This window comes from Gossypium arboreum, chromosome 10, assembly GCF_025698485.1.
Source record: "Gossypium arboreum isolate Shixiya-1 chromosome 10, ASM2569848v2, whole genome shotgun sequence".
Taxonomy (NCBI): domain Eukaryota; kingdom Viridiplantae; phylum Streptophyta; class Magnoliopsida; order Malvales; family Malvaceae; genus Gossypium; species Gossypium arboreum.
The window spans coordinates 120,719,240-120,740,234 of NC_069079.1; the positions used below are offsets into that span (position 1 = coordinate 120,719,240).

Sequence of the window (20,995 nt, forward strand, 5' to 3'; positions counted from 1 at the left end):
AAATGAAATATAATTTCTACCGTTGAGTGATTATCAAATGAAACATTGATTTTCCATTTCATCATCACATTCAAAACATGAATTCAGTTGATACTAAAATGTTCAAAGTAATATATTAAATGAATTTATTGTATAAAATAATGTTTTTTCATACTCGCTTAATCGGTTTTGTCCTGATTAATTTGAGGTTGAAACTTAAAAATCATATTGATGAATTGAAAATTATGATTTTTTTTTAAGAATACAAAGTTTTATTTAAAATGAGAACTCGTAATTGACTTTTTTTAATTAGGTGTGACATCAATCACCTATAAAATCAAGAATAAAGTCAAAATAAACTTTTTAGGAGGTGAAATTAAATTATACATTTTTATGATAGTAAAAATGTAAATTTATCATTTTAATACTTTATATTTTTATAATTTTAAATATTAAATTAAATTTTTATCATTTTGAAGTGTCAAAATATAATTTTACCATTACTAATTTAAAATTTTAAAGAGTTAGAACATTGTTAAACAAACATTGTCTTAATTTTTAGAACTACAAGTTAAAATTTGATATTTAAATGTGATCCACAAAACAAAAAATTTATTTATATACTTATTTTTTAGAGTAAGCCATATTTTATTCAAAAGAAAAAATATCTTTGAAAATCTTCAATTAATATCGAAATATATTTTATTTAAAAGATAAAGAAAATTCAAATTACTCAAATTAAAAACTACATTCCATTTTTAATAAAGATAAATGAAATTTAACATAATTATGAATTCACAAATTCATACTAAAGGAAGATGTTGTCTAAATATTTTCCATCATACATGAATTTGATTAGTATAATAATAAATTTAGTCTTTAAAATTTACAATTTAATATTAATTTAACAAATTTATCTCATAACATTTGTGTACATGTATAAATGTTTAAGCTAAATTTATTGATTTTTTAATTAAAGCCAAAATGAGAAAACATATAAATATTGAAGACTGAATTTATTATACCAATAACAATTATGTAAATTAATAAATAAAAACATTAAGTGGTGATTAAATTATCTTTAATAATGAATTTCGAAATTGGGAAACACTTACCGAAGATTAGAATCTTATAATATCTAACATAACCAACCATAAAATGCATGGAAATATAATAACACGTATACTTCCACCGAAGTCTACCAAATCTTGGCTTTTCCTCAACCAACCATGCAACTCCCACCAATCACTTTCTTTTCTTCATGCTTTTTTAAATATTGTTTTAACTCACGTTTTTTTAATTTGAACACTAATCTTTACTTTACATATTTTAATGTAATAAATATGGGGAGGGGTATAAAACTCGAGTAATTTTACACAGTAATATTTTTTTATGTAAATTAAAATTTAAGTAAACTAATAATATCTAATAATATGTTTAATATAAAAAGAGAATTATTTTCATTTCTAATTTTTTGAAAAAAATAGAATTTTATTGAAAATTACAACAAAGAAATAAATCAGTGGGGCTTTACTAATTCTATACCCCATTTGAATTGTAAATGTTATTATTCTGTCAATAAAATATGATATCCATGAATAAATATTTGGATTTTTATAAAATATTTTATTCATTTGAAATCGGAAATTGTTTTTGTTAGTAGAAGATGCCAAGACGATGGGGGAAAATAAAACTACAAGAGATGCAAGCATTTGTAGGCTATAAAAAAAGAGCAAAGTAGTGAAAGCATTTTATCATTAGATTTGGAAATGGAGCTCCTGAACGTACCCAAACTTTCATTCAATCTTTTGTTTTCATCTCTGATTCTCCTTTTCTCCTTGTTAATTTTGCTTAAACTAGCAAAAAGGAAAACCCTGAATTTGCCACCATCACCTCCAATGCTACCACTTATTGGCAACATCCATCAGCTTGGCAAACTTCCCCACCGTTCTCTCCGGGACCTCTCTAGGAAATATGGTTCTCTCCTACTACTACAATTGGGGTATAACCCAACTGTAGTGGTTTCATCAGCCGACATAGTTAGAGAAATTGTGAAGAACCATGACAGTGTCTTCTCCGACAGACCAAGGACCACAGCTGTAGATATCTTGTTCTACGGAGCCGGCGATATGGCTTTTGCACCCTACAATAAGTTCTGGAAACAAGTTAGGAAGATCAGTGTTGTTGAGCTTTTTAGCCACCAAAGCTTGCACTCATTTCAGTTTGTCAGAGATGAAGAAGTTGAACTTCTTATCAACAAAATCCGCTGTGCTTGTCTGAAAGGAGAGCCTATAAATATGACAGACATGCTTATGTTCGTTTCGAGTAACATAGTTTCTCGATGTATTCTTAGTCACACAACTGAAGAAGAAGATGGGTGCAGCAAGTTTGGGGAGTTAGCTAAAAGGTTGTCGGTTCTCTTTACTAGTTCCTGTATTGGCGATATGTTTCCTTACTTGAGGTGGGTTGATGTGCTTACTGGATATATTCCAAGTATGAAAGCAGTCTCTGCGGAATTGGATGAATTCCTTGATCAAGTAATTCAGGAGCATAAAGCTTTTGAAATTGATTACCAAGTTTCCAATAAAAAGGACTTTGTATCTATCATTATGCAACTTCAAAAGGATGGCATGTATGAGATGGACCTCACTCAAGACAACATCAAAGCTATCTTACTGGTTACTATTCAACATTGTTTTCATTCTTTTTCTTTTTGTCCTTTTCTGTGCCTTGGTTTAATCTGAAGTGTTTACTTTTGATCCTCTCAGGACATGTTTGTAGCAGGAAGTGATACCTCTACAGCCACAAAAGAGTGGATGATGGTTGAGCTTTTAAAGCATCCAAATGCAATGAAAAGGGTCCAAGAAGAGGTGAGAAATGTGGTGGGAAACAAGTTAAGGGTGGATGCGGAAGATGTAAGTAAAATGAAATACTTAAATTGTGTACTCAAAGAAACTTTAAGACTACATCCGGCTGGTTCTCTTCTGCTCCCTCGACAAACATCTTCAAGTGTTAAATTGGGAGGTTATGACATTCCTTCCAATACCACAGTCCTGATCAATGCATGGGCCATTCAGAGAGATCCAAAATGGTGGGAAAACCCAGAAGATTTCATCCCAGAGAGGTTCGAGAACAGCTCCATTGATTTCAAAGGTCAAGATTTCCAGTTCATCCCATTTGGTTTCGGAAGAAGGAGATGTCCTGGGATACCATTTGGAGTTGCTGCTATTGAGTATGTGATGGCCAACCTTCTCTATTGCTTTGATTGGAAGTTACCTGCTGGTGAAATTGCTGAGAACTTGGACATGACTGAACTCTTCGGCCTGACAGTCACCAAGAAAACCCCTCTTCATGTTCTACCTCTATCTCATTTCTCTTTTTAGATATATATATATATATATGTGTGTGTGTGCGCGCGTGCGCGTGCGCTAGCGCTACGATTTTAGGCTTTTATCACTTTCTTTTCCTTGGAGAAGATAATATTGCTATCGTTGGCTCTTGTTGTTGTACTAATATTGCTCAAGAAATTCATATCGTGCAAGTAATCAATACAATAGTACAAGTAAAATTGTACAAATTCGTACGATGTGAAATCAAAGATAAAAACTTTTGTGTTGACCTTAAAGTAGTTGCAAACACAAGCTAAACCACACAAGAAGTGCTTACAGAAGTGGCACTTCTTCTACCATTGTGAAACAAAGAGTAAAATAGGGAATAATAGAGTTTGTTTTTGTAGTTTGGTTTCTCTGCGTTTGTAGAGTTTAACTCAGTAAAATATATTTACTATCCTTAATATTTACAATGAGTAAACCTAAATCTATCATACTCGTGACAATTTCCTCATTTTTGTATCTCAAAAGATTGATACTTTCACCACTAAATTATCCCCTATAAACTTAGCATATAAAATCACAACACAAAGGTTTTACAATCAAATGCAGTCTCACAAATAATGTTTTTCATTTGAACAAATTAATTACTCTCAAAATTAGTATAATAGCCTATACAAGTTTCTCAATTATATAAATATTTTAAGACTTGCTAAAATAATAAAGATCTATATCAATTCCTATCAAACAACAACTAAGTTAGCTTAATATAATAGAATAATAAATATGGCAAACAATAACTCTTGACAATTAAGATATCAACATTCAAATCCAATCCAATATCCTCAATCCAAGGGACTATATAGACTCAATCTAATCATATCTTATACTCCTAAAGTATTTCTCCAAATGATACAATCTTCATTAATGGGCTAGACACATTTCACAATGTCAATATTGTCAAAAATTTTGGTTCAATGAATTGTCAATAACACAAATATGAAAACAGTACTTCATTCTGTCACAATGTTTCAAGGAGTAGGCATTTTCTAAGTCTATCCATATTTTTCAACATTTTAAATATATTATAATTGTTTAAAGTTGTCACATCCCACATTTTTACTTTAGTAGCTCAAAAAAAAAAGGAAGTAAAGTGGTTTAGTGGTTTAATTCTCCTTAGCAATCTTAGAGGTTTTAAGTTGAAGGCCCCTTGTTCGCATCTATTTTATTTATTTTTTAAAAAAAACATTTCCTATGTGCATAATGAGCTTGCCATCCACCCTATACCTACCTTGTTTAGGATGTCAAACTTACCATAAGTTGACATAACATGATCCCCTTTTTACTCCAGTCTCCCTCTCTTGCCATTTCTTCCCACCATTGCAATAGAAGTGGTTCATTAAACCTAGACTAGGTTGACCACCCATTCCCCTAACTCCCTACCTCTCTTTGTCATCCCCTCCTCTTTCTCCTCCATATTCTTTCTTTTCTCATCCATTTTTCTCCATTTTGCTAGCCATCACCTTTTTCTTTTTCATTTTTGCTTCCTTCCTCCACTATGACCGACCCTATCACCACCAAACACTGCACCTTTTAGCCACCGTAGCTCTTCCTCCTCGTTCTCTTCCCTGTCGTCGCCCATCACTGCCATGACCACTACCGCGCGCCACCCAGATATCTCTTTCCTTCTCCATCTCTCTCCTCATTTCATCTCTTTTTTCCATCACTTCTTGTTTCGAACTTTTACTATTATTATTTATTTTTCCTACTGTAACACCCTTTAACCCCAAACCGTCATCGGAACAGGGTTACGAGGCATTATTGAACATATCGATCAATTTATGTACAATTCATAAATAAATAACAAACATATTAAAATTAAATGATAAAGTCCCTTTAACGAACCATCAAGGCCCAAATCGCATAGTAAAAATGGAACGGGACTTCTTCAAGTACTCTGAAATTTTTCCTAAATTTTTAATTTTTTTTTATTATTTTAAAAAAAACTCAATATATCCCATTTATAAATATCTAACCTTCCCTACAAATTTTCAAACAGCAATCAATATCAATTCCAATAATTCAACCAATGCATTTACATACTCAAATATACCTAAATTATACTTAACATATTGACTTGATAACTTAATTGCCATTTCTAATTAATTCATAAAATCATTCAAACCATTTTAATTCATACTAATATCATAAACAATTTTCTACCATTTCACTAGTTTAAAACATCAAAACATCAAAACATCAAATACTTTTATTTACAACATAATTATATAACATACCAAAATAACTATTATAATACCTATGTACATGCCACTTTCATTTAAGGAAGAAAACACCACCAAAAATTTTACGTTGAAGTCGGGACTGTTTGGATGCTAAACCAGGACTCCAAACTTCTATTGACCTACGCACAGAAACAACCGTATGCTGAGTATTTTATACTCAGTGTTATTACCATAACTCAAACTATATAATTCAAATAATTTAAATTGTATTTATCATAAACATTATAAATCATAAAGATTAATTTCCGTTTAATATCATATAACAATTATATCATTTCATCAACAATATTACATTTTTACAATCTGTTCTTCCATCAATTCATAAGCTTTAATTACATATTATCATATCACATATATCACAATGATTCATAAATCAACTTATACCTCCTCCTCATATTTTCAATCATTCAAATAATTAAATTCATTCAATTTACTCATTTCATTTTCCACACTATTAACATAAATCAAACTTTGACAGATACACGGATTCCATCCAAACACACCAGAAATGTCCAACCAAAACACACCAGTATCATATAATCCTACCAAACACACCAAAATAATATAATCCATCTAAAACACACCAGAATAGCACAGAGTGCCTCTTTGGATAAATCCGAATGATATAAACATCAGCATCTCCAAATCACATATTCAAATCCCTTCTCAAAATCCTATGGCATACCAATTATATCTGATACAGTCCGACTAGTTAATAGGGTATTCTTTCACTTTTTTTTTTTTCAATTTCATTTCCATATCAATTCCAATTCCATTTCAAATAATAAAACTTACCTTATTGATTAGTGTTTAAATTATACATTATTTCATGGTTGATTACTCCTTTATTAGCTATTTTTTGTTGTTAACTTGGCATTTTTCATTCTTTTTTGATTCAGGACATTGGATTGCAGAAATTGAGCTTAAGTCAATGAAATTGAGCAATTTTGGATTTTCTGGATACATGGCCGAATTATGGGGCGTGACTTGGGACATGATGTCGCTGACGTGGCGTCCAGTCAACAGTTTCTAGAAGGTCTAGTCAGCAATTTCTAAAAGGCATTTGGCATGGAGAAAGAGACTTAGCCGCCCATTTAAATTCAAATTAGAATTAAGATATATTTTTATTTATTTATTTAGGATTTTTCTCTTAATTTTTGAATGCTACTGTTTAGGATTTTTGAGGACTATAAATGCCCCATTGGGGTAAGCTTCAAAGGGGGGGATCTATCCATCAAGCATTCTCCACTTTTTGCATTTATTAAACTCTTTGTTTCTTTCTAGTTTTAATAAATTTCTCTTTTTGATTTAATTTTTACTTTATTTTCTTAAAATGCTAAGTACGGTCTTTACCATGCTTAGCTAAATTTTCCATAGCCAAAGGCTAAAGCGATGACTCGATTCTAAGTCGTGAGCATCGAAAAGCACTTCATACCCTCGAGGGTTACATTTTCAGTTTTCGGGAATCAAGGATTGGTAATCGACCATCCTTTTATAATCAAGACGGTTTGATTTCAAAAAGTGCACGTTGGAATAAAATTCGGTTTCGATTAACAGTTGGGAGGAAGGATCGGCCTATGGCAGTTCGACTTCCTGTGAACACGCTTAGTGGCGGTCCGCTAAGGGAAACTGAAATCGGGTTAGATTCTTATTTGAGACGACAAAATCTGAGTCGGGTTTTTCCAGATTTTCAAAGTATTGAATTAATAAGCGATTGACGCTATTAGCTCATAAAGAATTAAGATCTAAAAATTGATTTTAGGTTCTCGATTCACTTGAGAGAAAAACAAGTTATAGGGGTTGGGCCCTATAGGCTGTAACTGGCATGTGCCTAGAGGTAAAATCCCATTCGAGGATCGATTTAAATCGAGACAAGGTCTTTAGCCCAAGGCTGACTTTTATCTCTTGATTTCAATTTCAATCTTTTTAATTTACTTGCTTAATTTCAATCATTTACTTCACTTCAAACAAACCCCCATTCTATTCCTCCCTTTACTCATCACACCTAAGCAAAGTTAAAAGCAAGAAAATTATCAAACTCCTAGTCCCCGTGGAATCGACCCCTACTCTCCCTATTCTACTTATTCCAATCATTTTATCGAGATTAAGGCTATTTATTTTTGACAACATAACGACAGTCAAAATTGGCGTCGTTGTCGGGGACTTCGGCAAGTTACTGATTTAATTTTCTTGTTTCTGATTTATGACCAGGAAAAATCCGGGTACATTTGAAGAATTTGATCCGAAAATCGAAGCGCGAGCAAGAAGAATTCACGGTCAAACACTTCGGGATAAAAAGAAACTACAACAACAAACAAATTCCGAAGAATCAACTAGCGCTACCAACAAAGAATCAACGGATTCCACCAATCCGATTGATGCTAATAACACTCCTATTGCCGATCCAACACCTGACGTATAACAAACAAAAGCGATGGGTAATCAAACAATTCGCGAGTCAGCCGCGGCTCCTGCGGAACAACAACCACTTCGCATTACATTTCCTCAATGCACCATCTCTTTTACTCTAAAAATGGGGTTAATTCATCTCCTTCCTACCTTCAATGGCCTTCCAAGCGAGAGTCTACACACACACTTAGCCGAATTTCATTTGGTTTGTTCAAGCATGAAACCTCAAGGAGTATCCGAAGACCAAATTAAATTACGAGCGTTTCCTTTTTCTTTATTCAGCATAGCAAAAGAATGGTTGTTTTATTTACCGCCAAATTCCATTACTACTTGGGCTAATTTGAATCATATTTTTCTTGACAGGTTTTTCCCAACAGCAAAAGTAAGCGAACTAAGGCAAAGCATCCTTGGAATTAAAAAAAAAGTATGACGAGTCGCTTTATGAATATTGGGAGCGATTCAAGAAGCTATGTGCGAGCTGTCCACAACACAGATTGAGAGAACAAACGCTTCTGCAATATTTCTATGAAGGTTTACTTCCGATGGAGATGAAAATGATTGATGCTGCCAATGGAGGAGCACTTGTCAACATGACCCCCACTCAAGCAAGGGAATTAATTTCGTCAATGGCAGCCAACTCTCAACAGTTTGGCACCACGAATAAACCTAGTCGAAGGGTTCACGAGGTAAGTACCGTTTCACTTGAAAATAAAATCGATAAATTAACTAACGTTGTTAATTCTCTAATTGCAGGAAATAACAGATCAACCAGAGTATGCAGAATTTGTACGATGCCAGACCACCCAACCGATTGTTGCCCGACACTCTAAGAGAGGATAGGCGAACAAGTGAATGCCGTGGGGAATTTTTTGGGGCCACCTCAAAGACTTTATAAACCCCATAGTAATACTTACAATCCGGGATGGCGAGACCACCCGAATTTTAGCTACCCACAAAACCAGAGGTCGAACCAATCTTACCAACCAAGGCTGCCTCCACCACAACCATATTAGCTGCCAAAAAGTTCACTCAAGTCTCTCGTAGAGCGATTGGCGCAATCCCAAGAGAAATTTCAAGACCGAACAGAGTCACATTTGCAAGAAATTGACAAACAAATAAGTCAATTGGCGAAAATCGTGGGCCACTTAGAATCGCAAGACAAGCTTCCCTCACAAACCGAAGCGAACCCACGGGAGAACGTGAGTGCCATCACTCTTAGGAGTGGAACAACTGTTGAACAGCAAATGATGCCAATTCGAGAGAAAAACGACGCCAAAACAAGCAAAAATGATAAGGCAATTGTCAAAAAATCCACAAGTACCGAAGAAGCAAATGATGCCAATCTCCAAGAGGAAAATGACGTTACAACCCGAAGAAAAATAAAGAATCCAATATCCAAACCAGCACCATCTCCTTACGCCACACAACCTCCTTTTCCATCGAGATTTATAAAGAAAGATAAGCAAGCTGAGGAGAAGGAAATCCTAGACGTTTTCCAAAAAGTTGAAATCAACATTCCTCTTTTAGAGGTAATCCAGAAGGTGCCAAGGTACGCTCGTTTCCATAAAGAACTTTGTACTAATAAAAGAAGACTAACCGAGCATGAGAAGGTAAATCTCGGAGAGCACGTTTCTACGGTTTTGACCCGACGACTTTCATCAAAGTTGAAGGACCAAGGCATGTTCACCATACCTTGCAAAATCGGCAAAGTGGGCATCAAGAGGGCAATGTGCGACTTGAGAGCCTCTATTAACGTGATGCCTCTATCTGTGTACAATACTCTTTCAGCCGACCCATTGAAGGAAACAAAGGTCACTATTCAATTGGTGAATCGTTCAATTATTTACCCGGAGGGAGTCTTAGAGAATGTATTGGTAAAGGTAAACGAATTAATCTTTCCAGCCTATTTCTATGTAATTGACATGGAAAACGACCGCTCAAACACTTCATCCAAAATTCTCCTTGGGCGACCTTTTCTTAGCACCGCCAACACTAAAATTGATGTCCGAAGTGGAATCCTCACAATGGAGTTCGATGGTGAGGTCGTTAAATTTAATGTTTACAAAGCGATGCGGTATCCTGATGATGTTCAAAGCATTAATTTTGTCGATATAATTGAGCCTGCGATTGATGAGTTTGTTGAGACTAATTTTGTTAATAAAATTTGTAGGGAATTCGATGATTTCGATGATTTCAATGGTGGATTCAGGGAGTTGAAACAAACTTTCTCTATTGATTCCATTATTTCTAACGAAATCACTACACCTTCAAAAGCTAAATTATTACCTTCGGTTTTGCAGGCTCCTCGGATTGAACTAAAGGAATTACCGGATCACTTGAAGTGTGTTTTTTTGGGCAACGATGATACGTTACCAGTTATTGTGTCGAACAAGCTAAGTAAAAACGAGAAAAATGACCTTGTGGAAATACTACATGCGCATAAAGAAGGGCATTACGGTACCAGATTTTCTCGTCCCTTCTTATCCTTTATTTTTAAATTAAATTCTTGGAAAAGTAGAATCCAACGAATTAGCCTCGGCTTTGCTTCCTTCTTGCTCATCAGGTACCGTAATGCTGCATGATCAGAGAAAACGATAATATTAGTACCTAATAAATACGAACAAAATTTTTCTAAAGCAAATACTATAGCAAGAAGCTCTTTTCGGTAGTGGAATAATTTTTCTGAGCCGAGTCTAAAGCTTGAGATGCATAGGCAATGTCGTGCGGCTCTTTGTCGATTTTTTGACCGAGAACCGCGCCAATGCTAGTGTCAGAGGCATCACACATCAGCTCGAATAGATATTCCCAATTAAGTGGTTGTACAATTGGAGCCGTAATTAGCTTTTCCTTTAAGGTGTTCCACGACTTTTTGCATTCTGGATTGAAATCAAAGATTTGGTCCTTGTGAAGAAGACTGCATAACGGTTGTGTAATCTTTGAGAAGTCCTTGATAAATCGTCAGTAAAATCCTGCATGGCCAAGAAAAGAACGTACTTCTCTAACTGTAGTCGGGTAAGGGAGTGAGCGAATAACATCGGTCTTGGCTTCATCGACCGCAATACCATTAGAAGAAACTATATGTCCTAGAATCAACCCTTTATCGACCATAAAATGGCATTTTTCATAGTTTAAAACAAGGTTGTATTCTAGGCATCGCTTCAAAACATTTGATAAATTAAAGAGGCATTCGGTAAAGGTGTTACCATAAACAGTGAAGTCGTCCATGAATACCTCTATACCCTTCTCGATAAAATCAGAAAAGATACTAAGCATGCAAAGTTGAAATGTGGCTGGCACATTACATAGACCGAAGAGCATTCGTTTATAGGCGAACGTGATAACTGGTAACTCCCTGATGAGCAAGAAGGAAGCAAAGCCGAGGCTAATTCGTTGGATTCTACTTTTCCAAGAATTTAATTTAAAAATAAAGGATAAGAAGGGACGAGAAAATCTGGTGGCCGATCACTTGAGCCGAATTCCCATCACTTCGTCTAATCCGCCGATCAAAGAAGAGTTTCCCGAAGAGCACTTAATGTTAGCGCAACAAGGGAATTTACCATGGTTTGCTGACATCGTAAATTACTTAGCTTTCGATGCACCTACCAAGAGTGGTAATTAATAAAATTAAGAGGGAGTCTCGATATTACATTTGGGATGACCCTTATCTTTGGAAACACTGCTCTAATCAGGTAATTCAGCGATGTGTAGCCGAAAAAGAGGTAAATTCGATCCTTAATTTCTGTCATTCGTATGCATGTGGCGGTCATTTTGGACCAAAGCGAACTGCTCATAAAATATTAGAATACGGTTTCTTTTGGCCGAATATATTTAGAGATATTTATTTTTATTGTAAATCATGCGAAAAGTGTCAAAGAGCAGGTAATTTAAGTCGTAGGAATGAAATGCCTATGAATCCAATCCATGTATGCGAAATTTTTGATGTGTGGGGCCTTGATTATATGGGACCTTTTGTGTCATCTTACAGTAACACTTGTATAATTCTTGCAGTCGATTATGTTTCAAAGTGGGTCGAAGCAAAAGCAACCCATAATAATGATGCGAGAACTACTGTTAATTTTTTAAAGAATTTTATTTTTTCCAGGTTTGGCACACCAAGGGCGATCGTTAGCGATAGAGGAACACATTTCATCAATCGAATTATTGAAGCACTCATGAAAAAATTTGGCATGACACAAAGAATTGCCATGACTTACCATCCACAAACAAATGGGCAAGCAGAGGTGTCAAATCGTGAAATTAAGGCGATTCTGGGAAAGATTGTCAAACCGAACCACAAGGGTTGGAGTTTAAAGTTATCCGAAGCACTTTGGGCGTATAGGACGGCTTACAAAGGGCCGACCGGAATGTCTCCATACCGCCTAGTTTTCGGTAAACCGTGCCACTTACTGGTTGAACTTGAGCATCATGCTTATTGGGCGGTGAAGCAATGTAACATGGAGATGGAAGCGATCGGAGAAGCATGAAAATTACATATTCAAGAGTTAGAAGAAATCCGACGAAATGCTTACGATAATGCCAAAATCTATAAAGAAAAGATGAAAGAACTCTATGACCGAAGGATATCCTTTAAATCATTTAATGTTAATCAAAAGGTTTTGCTATTCAATTCTAAAACTAAACTTTTTGCAGGAAAACTTAGATCAAAGTGGCTCGGACCATTCAAGGTAACTCAAATTTTTCCTTATGGCGCCGTGGAAATAGAAGATGACTCAGGAGTTCGATTCAAGGTTAACGGGCAAAGATTGAAGCCATATTATGAGAACGCCCCTGTCGGATTGGTTGAAGAGATTGAATTGGAAGAACCCAAGCTTTGAAATCGGGTCGTCGAGCTAACGACGTTAAACGATGGCGCTTAATGGGACGCAACCCATTTCATTTTCATTTCTTGTTTTCAATCTTTAGTTTTCAATTTTTTTATTAATTTCACTTAATCATTTTTAATTCTTTGATTTGAATTTTGTAGGTACCCTGGGCATTTTAATTCAGACAAAGCTGAAGCAAAGAATTGGTTCAATTAAAACATAAATTAACCGAATTCAAGGCCAATTTCTAGCAATTATCGTGAAAGGGCAGCAACAGGGTCCCATGTTCTAGACACACCATAACATTAAGTGAGGGGGAGCGTTCAGCGCACATTAGAAGCAAGAATAGGGCCGGCGCAAGATAGCACAACCCAACCCACCTTTTGTCCTTTTGCTGCCAACACCCCCACATTAATCAGGGAGTACTTTCACCCTCTCTTTTGTATTTTAATTTTTATTGTTCATATTGGGGCAATATGATCTTAAGTGAGGGGGGTGGGATTAGACTCAAGTTAACTCTTGTTTATTCGTTGATTTGAAATTGAGTATTTCTTGATTATGACTGTTGACTTATCTTGATTGCCAATCTCTAATTTATTGAGTTTCTTTGTGTTTCTTTGTGAATTCAAGCATGTTCTTGTTGAATTTAGGATTCAAGATAGCATGGCATGATTAATTTGAGTAAATTTTTCTTGGTAATTTCATGCTTTCATTGATCGAATTGGATGCATAACTTAGTTCACAATCCTTTCATGTGAGTTTTTGAACCTATTGAGCATATCTTTTATTCTTGCTCTTTGTTTTAATTGAGTATGCTGAACCAATTGATTCCATTCTAGAACTTGTGACTCGATGCTTGTTGAGATTACATTGTTGATTATGATGCTATGATGTGATAGAGGCATTAGGATCTAACCCATTTCTTTTCCCAAATAAAACAGCCTACCCTCTTTGTTTTACCCCTTAGCGAACCAATTTGAGCCTTATCCTTTTCTTTGATTCACCACACTTAAAACCCGAGGCTATTTTATTTTTACCATCTTTTTTCTACCTTTTTTCATGACAAGGTGAGATTGTTTCGGGAAAGAAAAAAAACAGGAAGAATCTGTTCAAAATAACAGTCCAGATTCGGACAAAACTAGCCAGAAATTAACCCTGTTCAAACAGAAGTTCTTTCAAACAGTGTATTTTTTCGTGCAGATTTTTTTAACAGTGCAGTTTTGATTCGAATGAGCAGGAAAATAGTTTGGTTCGAGCAGAAAAGAAGAAAAAAGAATGTTTCAAAAAAAAAGGAAGAAAGAAAAAGAAGAAAAGAGAGTGAAGTGTGCTCTGATTGAATTTCTTGTTTCTCCTACCTTCTATTTTTCTTTGAATAATTTTTGGAATAATTTTTTCATTGTCTTGGAATTTTGAAACCTCATTTTTTAGCCTTTATCCTACCCAAACTTAGCCCCATTACAACCCGTTTGAAGTCCTCTTGATTGTTGCATCATTTTCATACTAAGTAGTGGAGATGAGATTTAGTTACAAGCCTATGGTAATGCATTGGTTAGTTCACGCTTGAGCGATTCTTTCACCCGAAACACTTGAGTGGAATGAGTGAACCCAAGAGAGGAACTAAGTCTTGAATTCTTTGGAATTGATGATTGATTGAAATGCCATGGTTGATTTGCACTTAATTGATTATATCTTGCTTGATTGAGCTTGAATTTCGACATTTGCTTGGTTGGGTTTGCTTAGAAACCTTGGAAATTTTCTGAAATTGGAATTGGCAATTTTGAGTTTTTGCATGATAATTTAGAAATGCTTGAGGGCAAGCATTGAATAAGTGAGGGGGAATTTGATTAGTGTTTAAATTATACATTATTTCATGGTTGATTACTCCTTTATTAGCTATTTTGAGTTGTTAACTTGGCATTTTTCATTCTTTTTTTATTCAGGACATTGAATTGCAAAAATTGAGCTTAAGTCGACGAAATTGAGCAATTTTGGATTTTCTAGATACATGGCCGAATTACGGGGCGTGACTTGGGGCATGATGTCGCTGACGTGGCGTCCAGTCAGTAGTTTCTAGAAGGTCTAGTCAGCAATTTCTAAAAGGCATTTGGCATGGAGAAAGAGACTTAGCCGTCCATTTAAATTCAAATTAGGATTAAGATTTATTTTTATTTATTTATTTAGGATTTTTCTCTTAATTTTTGAATGCTACTTTTTAGGATTTTTGAGGACTATAAATGCTCCATTGGGATAAGCCTCAAAGGGGGGGATCTATCCATCAAGCATTCTTCACTTTTTACGTTTATTAAACTCTTTGTTTCTTTCTAGTTTTAATAAATTTCTCTTTTTGATTTAGTTTTTACTTTATTTTCTTAAAATGCTAAGTATGGTCTCTACCATGCTTAGCTAAGTTTGCCATAGCCAAAGGCTAAAGCGATGACTCGATTCTAAGTCATGAGAATCGAAAAGCACTTTATACCCTTGAGGGTTACATTTTCAATTTTCGGGAATCAAGGATTGGTAATCGACCATCCTTTTATAATCAAGACGGTTTGATTTCAAAAAGTGCACATTGGAAAAAAATTCGGTTTCGATTAACAGTTGGGAGGAAGGATCGGCCTGTGGCAGTTCGACTTCCTGTGAACACGCTTAGTGGCGGTCCGCTAAGGGAAACTGAAATCGGGTTAGATTCTTATTTGAGACGACAAAATTCGAGTCGAGTTTTTCCAGATTTTCAAAGCATTGAATTAATAAGCGATTGACGCTATTAGCTCATAAAGAATTAAGATCTAAAAATTGATTTTAGGTTCTCGATTCACTTGAGAGAAAAACAAGTTATAGGGGTTGGGCCCTATAGGCTGTAACCGGCATGTGCCTAGAGGTAAAATCCCATTCGAGGATCGATTTAAATCGAGACAAGGTCTTTAGCCCAAGGCTGACTTTTATCTCTTGATTTCAATTTCAATCTTTTTAATTTATTTGTTTAATTTCAATCATTTACTTCACTTCAAACAAACCCCCCCTTCTACTCCTCCCTTTACTCATCACGCCTAAGCAAAGTTAAAAGCAAGAAAATTATCAAACTCCTAGTCCCTGTGGAATCGACCCTTACTCTCCCTATTCTACTTATTCCAATCATTTTATCGAGATTAAGGCTATTTATTTTTGACATCATAACGACAGCATGTCACTTATAATGTACTTACCTTATATATAAATTTAAATATAATATTTAATAAATAATAGTTTGAGTTATAGTAATACAAACCATAAATTTTCTCGAGCTACTCCTTGGCTATCTTTTCCTTCCCCTTTTGCGTTGATGCCTCGGATTCTTTATTAGCTACCAAAAATTAAAATAATTTACACTATTAATTACAACACTAGTTTAAAATAAATAATTAAATTCTATTCAATTTATATCCTATTTTCAATTTAATTCTAACTAAACTTACTTATTTCTTTAACTCAATTCACACTCTATTTCTATTCAAATTTCATCCATACTTACATTTAACTATTAATTTTTCAGCATATTTTCCTAATTTTGAAACTTCTTCAATTTAGTCCCTACAACATAGAACTTATAGCCTAGTTTACAATTTAATCCTTTAATCAATTCTAACTTAAAATTCATTCAATTAAACCCCTAATTCCATAATTTGTCCAACATAAACCCTACTTGAAAACCTATGAACTCTTGAAATATCAACTTAATTTCAATAAAACTTTGTTTAGAACTTCTAAAACATCAAAATTAACTAGCAAGGACTTAATTAACTTACCAATCAAAGTTTCAAGCTTCAAATCCCTAGTTTTCTCTTTTATTTTTCTTTCCCTTTTTCTTTCTCTTTTTCTCCCCTGCTTCTCGTTTCAATTCTGTTCCTATTCTTTGATTTTGTTTCTTTTATATTTTATTTACTTTATTAACATAATATAATGATTATAATAAATATATATTTTAATAACAATATTTATTTTACATTTGGTCACACGTATATTTCTACATTTGTACCAATAATTTTATTACAATTGTCATTATTTAATTTGTTTATCAAACAAAAATATCATAGTTTAATTATTTAATTTAATAAATATCTTTAACTTAATAATAATAATTAGTAGATATCTATTTTAATATCATTTACATTTATTACAATTGTACACATAAATATTATTACATTTGTACTTTATCATCATCATACGCTTGTTATGTTTTTAATTTATGTATTATATAAAAATCTCATAATATAATTAATACAATTAATAATTACAAAATACCTTCATACTTAAATTATAAGTAATTTAGGTGTTTAGTTTACAAATGTAAAAATATAATTTTACACATTTATATTTTATTACCATACAATTGTCTACTATTTACTTTATTTAATAATAATAATAATAAAAATAATAATAATAATAATGTAACGCCCCAATTTTCGGGAATTCTGTGAATGTTGGCATAGGTTTAATTATGTTAGTGGGCCTCTAGAAGGCCCAAGCTTAAGATAGAACCCGGCAATTTTAGTTAATTTTTGTTCCATAAGAAAAAGGGGTGAAATTATGAAATAGAACCTATGTGAAAATGTTTGAAAATGCTATAGGCTAAATTGAAGTGGCCAAATAAATAGGAGTGCAAAATAGGAGGATTTGCATGACAAACCTCCCATTTTACATGAAGTGGCCAGCCATCATGTTGTTGTAGACAAAATGTGCACTTGATATCCATAATTTATGGTACAAATTGATACAAATTGATAATGGGTTAGGTAAATTTTTTATGATAATGGGTTAGGTAAATGTTTCATGATAATGGGTTAGGTAAATGTTCCATGATGGGAATTTCATGTATTTTGTATTAAAGAATTAAATGGATGAAATATGAAATTTTATTAAAAGAAAAAGGGGTGAAAAGAACAAAGTTTTGTCCATCTTTGTTCATCATAGCCGAAAGTTAGAGAAGAGAAAGGAGAGGAGAAAGCTCTTGAATGTTTGGTCACTTGGGGAAGAAAATTGAAGGTAAGTTCATAGTAGTTTGCTTCTATCTTGATGTTCATGAGTTCTTCTTGATTCTACCTTAACTCTTGAAACATATTTTGGTTTTTGGTTGTGTTGTGAGCATTTGGTCATGAATTAAAATGAAGGAAATGTTTGTTGTTTCATGTTCTTTTGATGAAAAATGGAAGATAGGTGAAGTTGAGCCAAACAAATGAACATGCATGTGCCTTAGATACTAAAGGGAAAAATTGGCTAACATGTTGTGCTTTAAAATGATGAAATGGAGATTATACTTAAGTAAAATTATAGATATGTGATGATTGATTGGTGATATACATGTTTAAATAACATGCATGCAAGTTATGTGTGAAAGAGTGAATTTGGTAATAAATCTGCTTGGGACATCAGCAGTAACGTGACTTTGGAAAATCACCATAAATTGTGGAAGATGAATTAGAAGCTGAATAAATTATGTAATTAAATCTTGTTGAGTCTAGTTTCAAATGAAATAAACTAGAACATATTTTGAATTCTGTACAATGAGAAATTTGATTCGTAATGAAGAGTCGACAGATTAGTCAAACAGTGAAACATGCGAAACTTTGAGAAAAATCTGGTATTGATTGGCCAAACCAAAAATTTTGAAAATTTTATGGATATAAGATATATGAGTCTATTTTCAGGGAAAATTAACGGCACTTGATTTGGAGTTTCATAGCTCCAGTTATAAATGATTTAGTGACTATTGCTCAGGAAGACAACTTGCAGTGAAATTATGATTATGTGGTAAACATTGACAAAAATTTGTTAATGAGTTGCTTATTGATTTCTTATAAGCTTACTATGATCTGTAGGTGTGGTTGGCCGAATATTGTAAGGGGTTAATACGTAGTTTGTATTTGAATAGTTAGATTAACGTGTTAGTAATCCAATTGTAGGCGGTTCGTGTGTGGATCTCACAAGATATCGCCGCAAATGTGTGTAACTAACACCTCTTTCTTAGTCTGGATCGGCAAAAGTCGAAAAGTCGAAATGCTAAAAACCGGTATTTTGTAGATTTACGAGTGTGCGAATGCTTGTGAGGTAAATCGATTAATGTTTTTGGTAAGCTGCAAAATTTGGACTGCAAAGTGCATGATTTCTGTGCCCTCGATATTTTTGGGCTTAATGGGCCAAAATTGGAATGATGGGCCAACGGGCCTAATTCGGTAAGAACCCTCGGTACGTGATTCTGTTAGTACGTGAAAAGTACGAATATGCATGAAAAATCCAAAAATAGATAAACTACTGAAATACCTTTAAAAGTGGAAAATTTACAGAGTTACCCCTAGTAGATAAATTACCCAAATACCCCTAGGGTTAAATTGACCTAAATGCATGTTTGACCGTTGTTATTTACTGCATGCCATGTTGTTATTATCTGATGCATGGGATTGGGATATTGACGGAGGAAGTACTGAAAGTGGCTTGTCTACGTACTGGAGGCTTTGCCTTAATTTACTGTTAACTGAGCAGCAAGGTTGCAACTGTGGACTGTTAGACTGGGTGGGTTGAGCTATTCCCCACATGGAGTGTAGGGCTGGTACGGGTGGAGTGTAGTGGTTGGTGGGTTGAGTAGTGTCCCCAAATGGGCTTGCATATGTTATTGATGTTGCATGTATTTTGAAATGGGCCTATGGGCCATATCATTATCTGAATAAGGGCTAAGGCCCGCTTTATTGTAATCTGAAAAGGTCTCGTCCAAGACCTCATTACTGAATGGGCTTAGGCCCAATAGGCTTGAGTGACTTGGGTTTTGAATGGGTTTTCCTTACACAATCGAGTTTCCCCAAACTCACCCCTTTTATTTTCATCCACGCAGAAATCCCCAACCATAGTGGGCTTGGAGTCATGAGGGAATTCGAGTGGCCACCCGCTCAAAGTTTGATTTTCTTCCGTGAACTGGACATCCTTTTATTTACGTTTGAATTTTTGGGTTTTAAATATAATAAGGCCGCTTAATTATTTTTGACGGTTTTAATATGTATTACTAAGATAGGTATTACTTATTTTAACTGTTGAAATTGGATAGCTTTAGTAGCGCTTTTCAAAAACAACAATTGATTTCAAAATAGCACGACAACAAGCAAAGCTTCCGAATGAAAGTATTTTCCAAAATTAATCACTTTTCCTAAAATGACTTAATCAAATTGGTTTCTAGAAATATACATGACGTTAAGGTGTGGCAATGGTGGTGTGCATGTCAGGATTGGATCCGAAGGAGCTTGGTACTTAAGTAGTCCGTTAGACTCACCTCCTCTTTTCCTGTTTCCTACCGGTGCATGCTTCCATTCACTTTAACCTATAATGAAATTATCTTTAAAACACTAAGTAGGTTTTTCGGATCAACAATATAAAATGTTTCGAACGCTTCGATGTGGCATGTCGGATCCGGCCATAACGTCTGGGCTGGGTTTGGGGTGCTACATTTAGTGGTATCAGAGCCTAGGTTGCAACAACTTGGCTGTGGAATGGGTTTACAAAAATAAAGATTTTCGAAAGCAAAAATTTTATAAAGAATGCGAAAAACTCGATTTTCAAAATTTAGATCTTTAGAAAGTGGCATTCCGAATCTCCGGCTCAATTCTGTAAGTATTCTAAATTTTTCTAAATATTTTCCTGAATTATCTGTCTGTACTGAAACCCTATTAGGATACTCTAGATAGGATGATACTGAAACCATAGGAAAATCTGATAAGAGATCAAATCGTAGCTAGACTTCGATTCTGCGAAAACAAACTCGAACTCTTCGTCGATTCATAAAACATCCGTAATAAACACCGGAATATTAATTGATGCATAAAAATTCGTAATCAAGATAATACGATATGAGTACAAGAGGCCGTGGACGGAGCCGAGGAAGTGCTCGAGCGAGATCTTCGTCTTCGAGACATATGCCGGCGGTGGATGCACCAGTACTACCGACAACAAAGGTAGAGTCTCATGACCATGCAGTGGGGATGATGCCTGTCACGAGCAATGCTTCGTGTTCGGAAAGGGTTGCTGTAAGGCACGGCAATGGAGTTCGGGATCTATTTCGAACGACTTCGCTAATAGAGCGAGATCTTTAAGGCGTGTCTGTATAGCCCCGAATGTGGTGGAATATTGGTTGGAG

General features: G+C 34.6%; 1 protein-coding gene across 1 annotated transcript; it reads left to right on the forward strand.

Moving 5' to 3' along the window:
• The first annotated feature begins 1,628 nt into the window (after positions 1-1,628).
• Positions 1,629-3,604, forward strand: LOC108488748 (phenylacetaldehyde oxime monooxygenase CYP71AN24-like). The gene is made up of 2 exons (XM_017793031.2): positions 1,629-2,657; positions 2,748-3,604. The coding sequence occupies exons 1-2, from the start codon at positions 1,749-1,751 to the stop codon at positions 3,360-3,362; spliced, it is 1,524 nt and encodes a 507-aa protein (XP_017648520.1). The 5' UTR covers positions 1,629-1,748; the 3' UTR covers positions 3,363-3,604.
• The last annotated feature ends 17,391 nt before the right edge of the window (positions 3,605-20,995 follow it).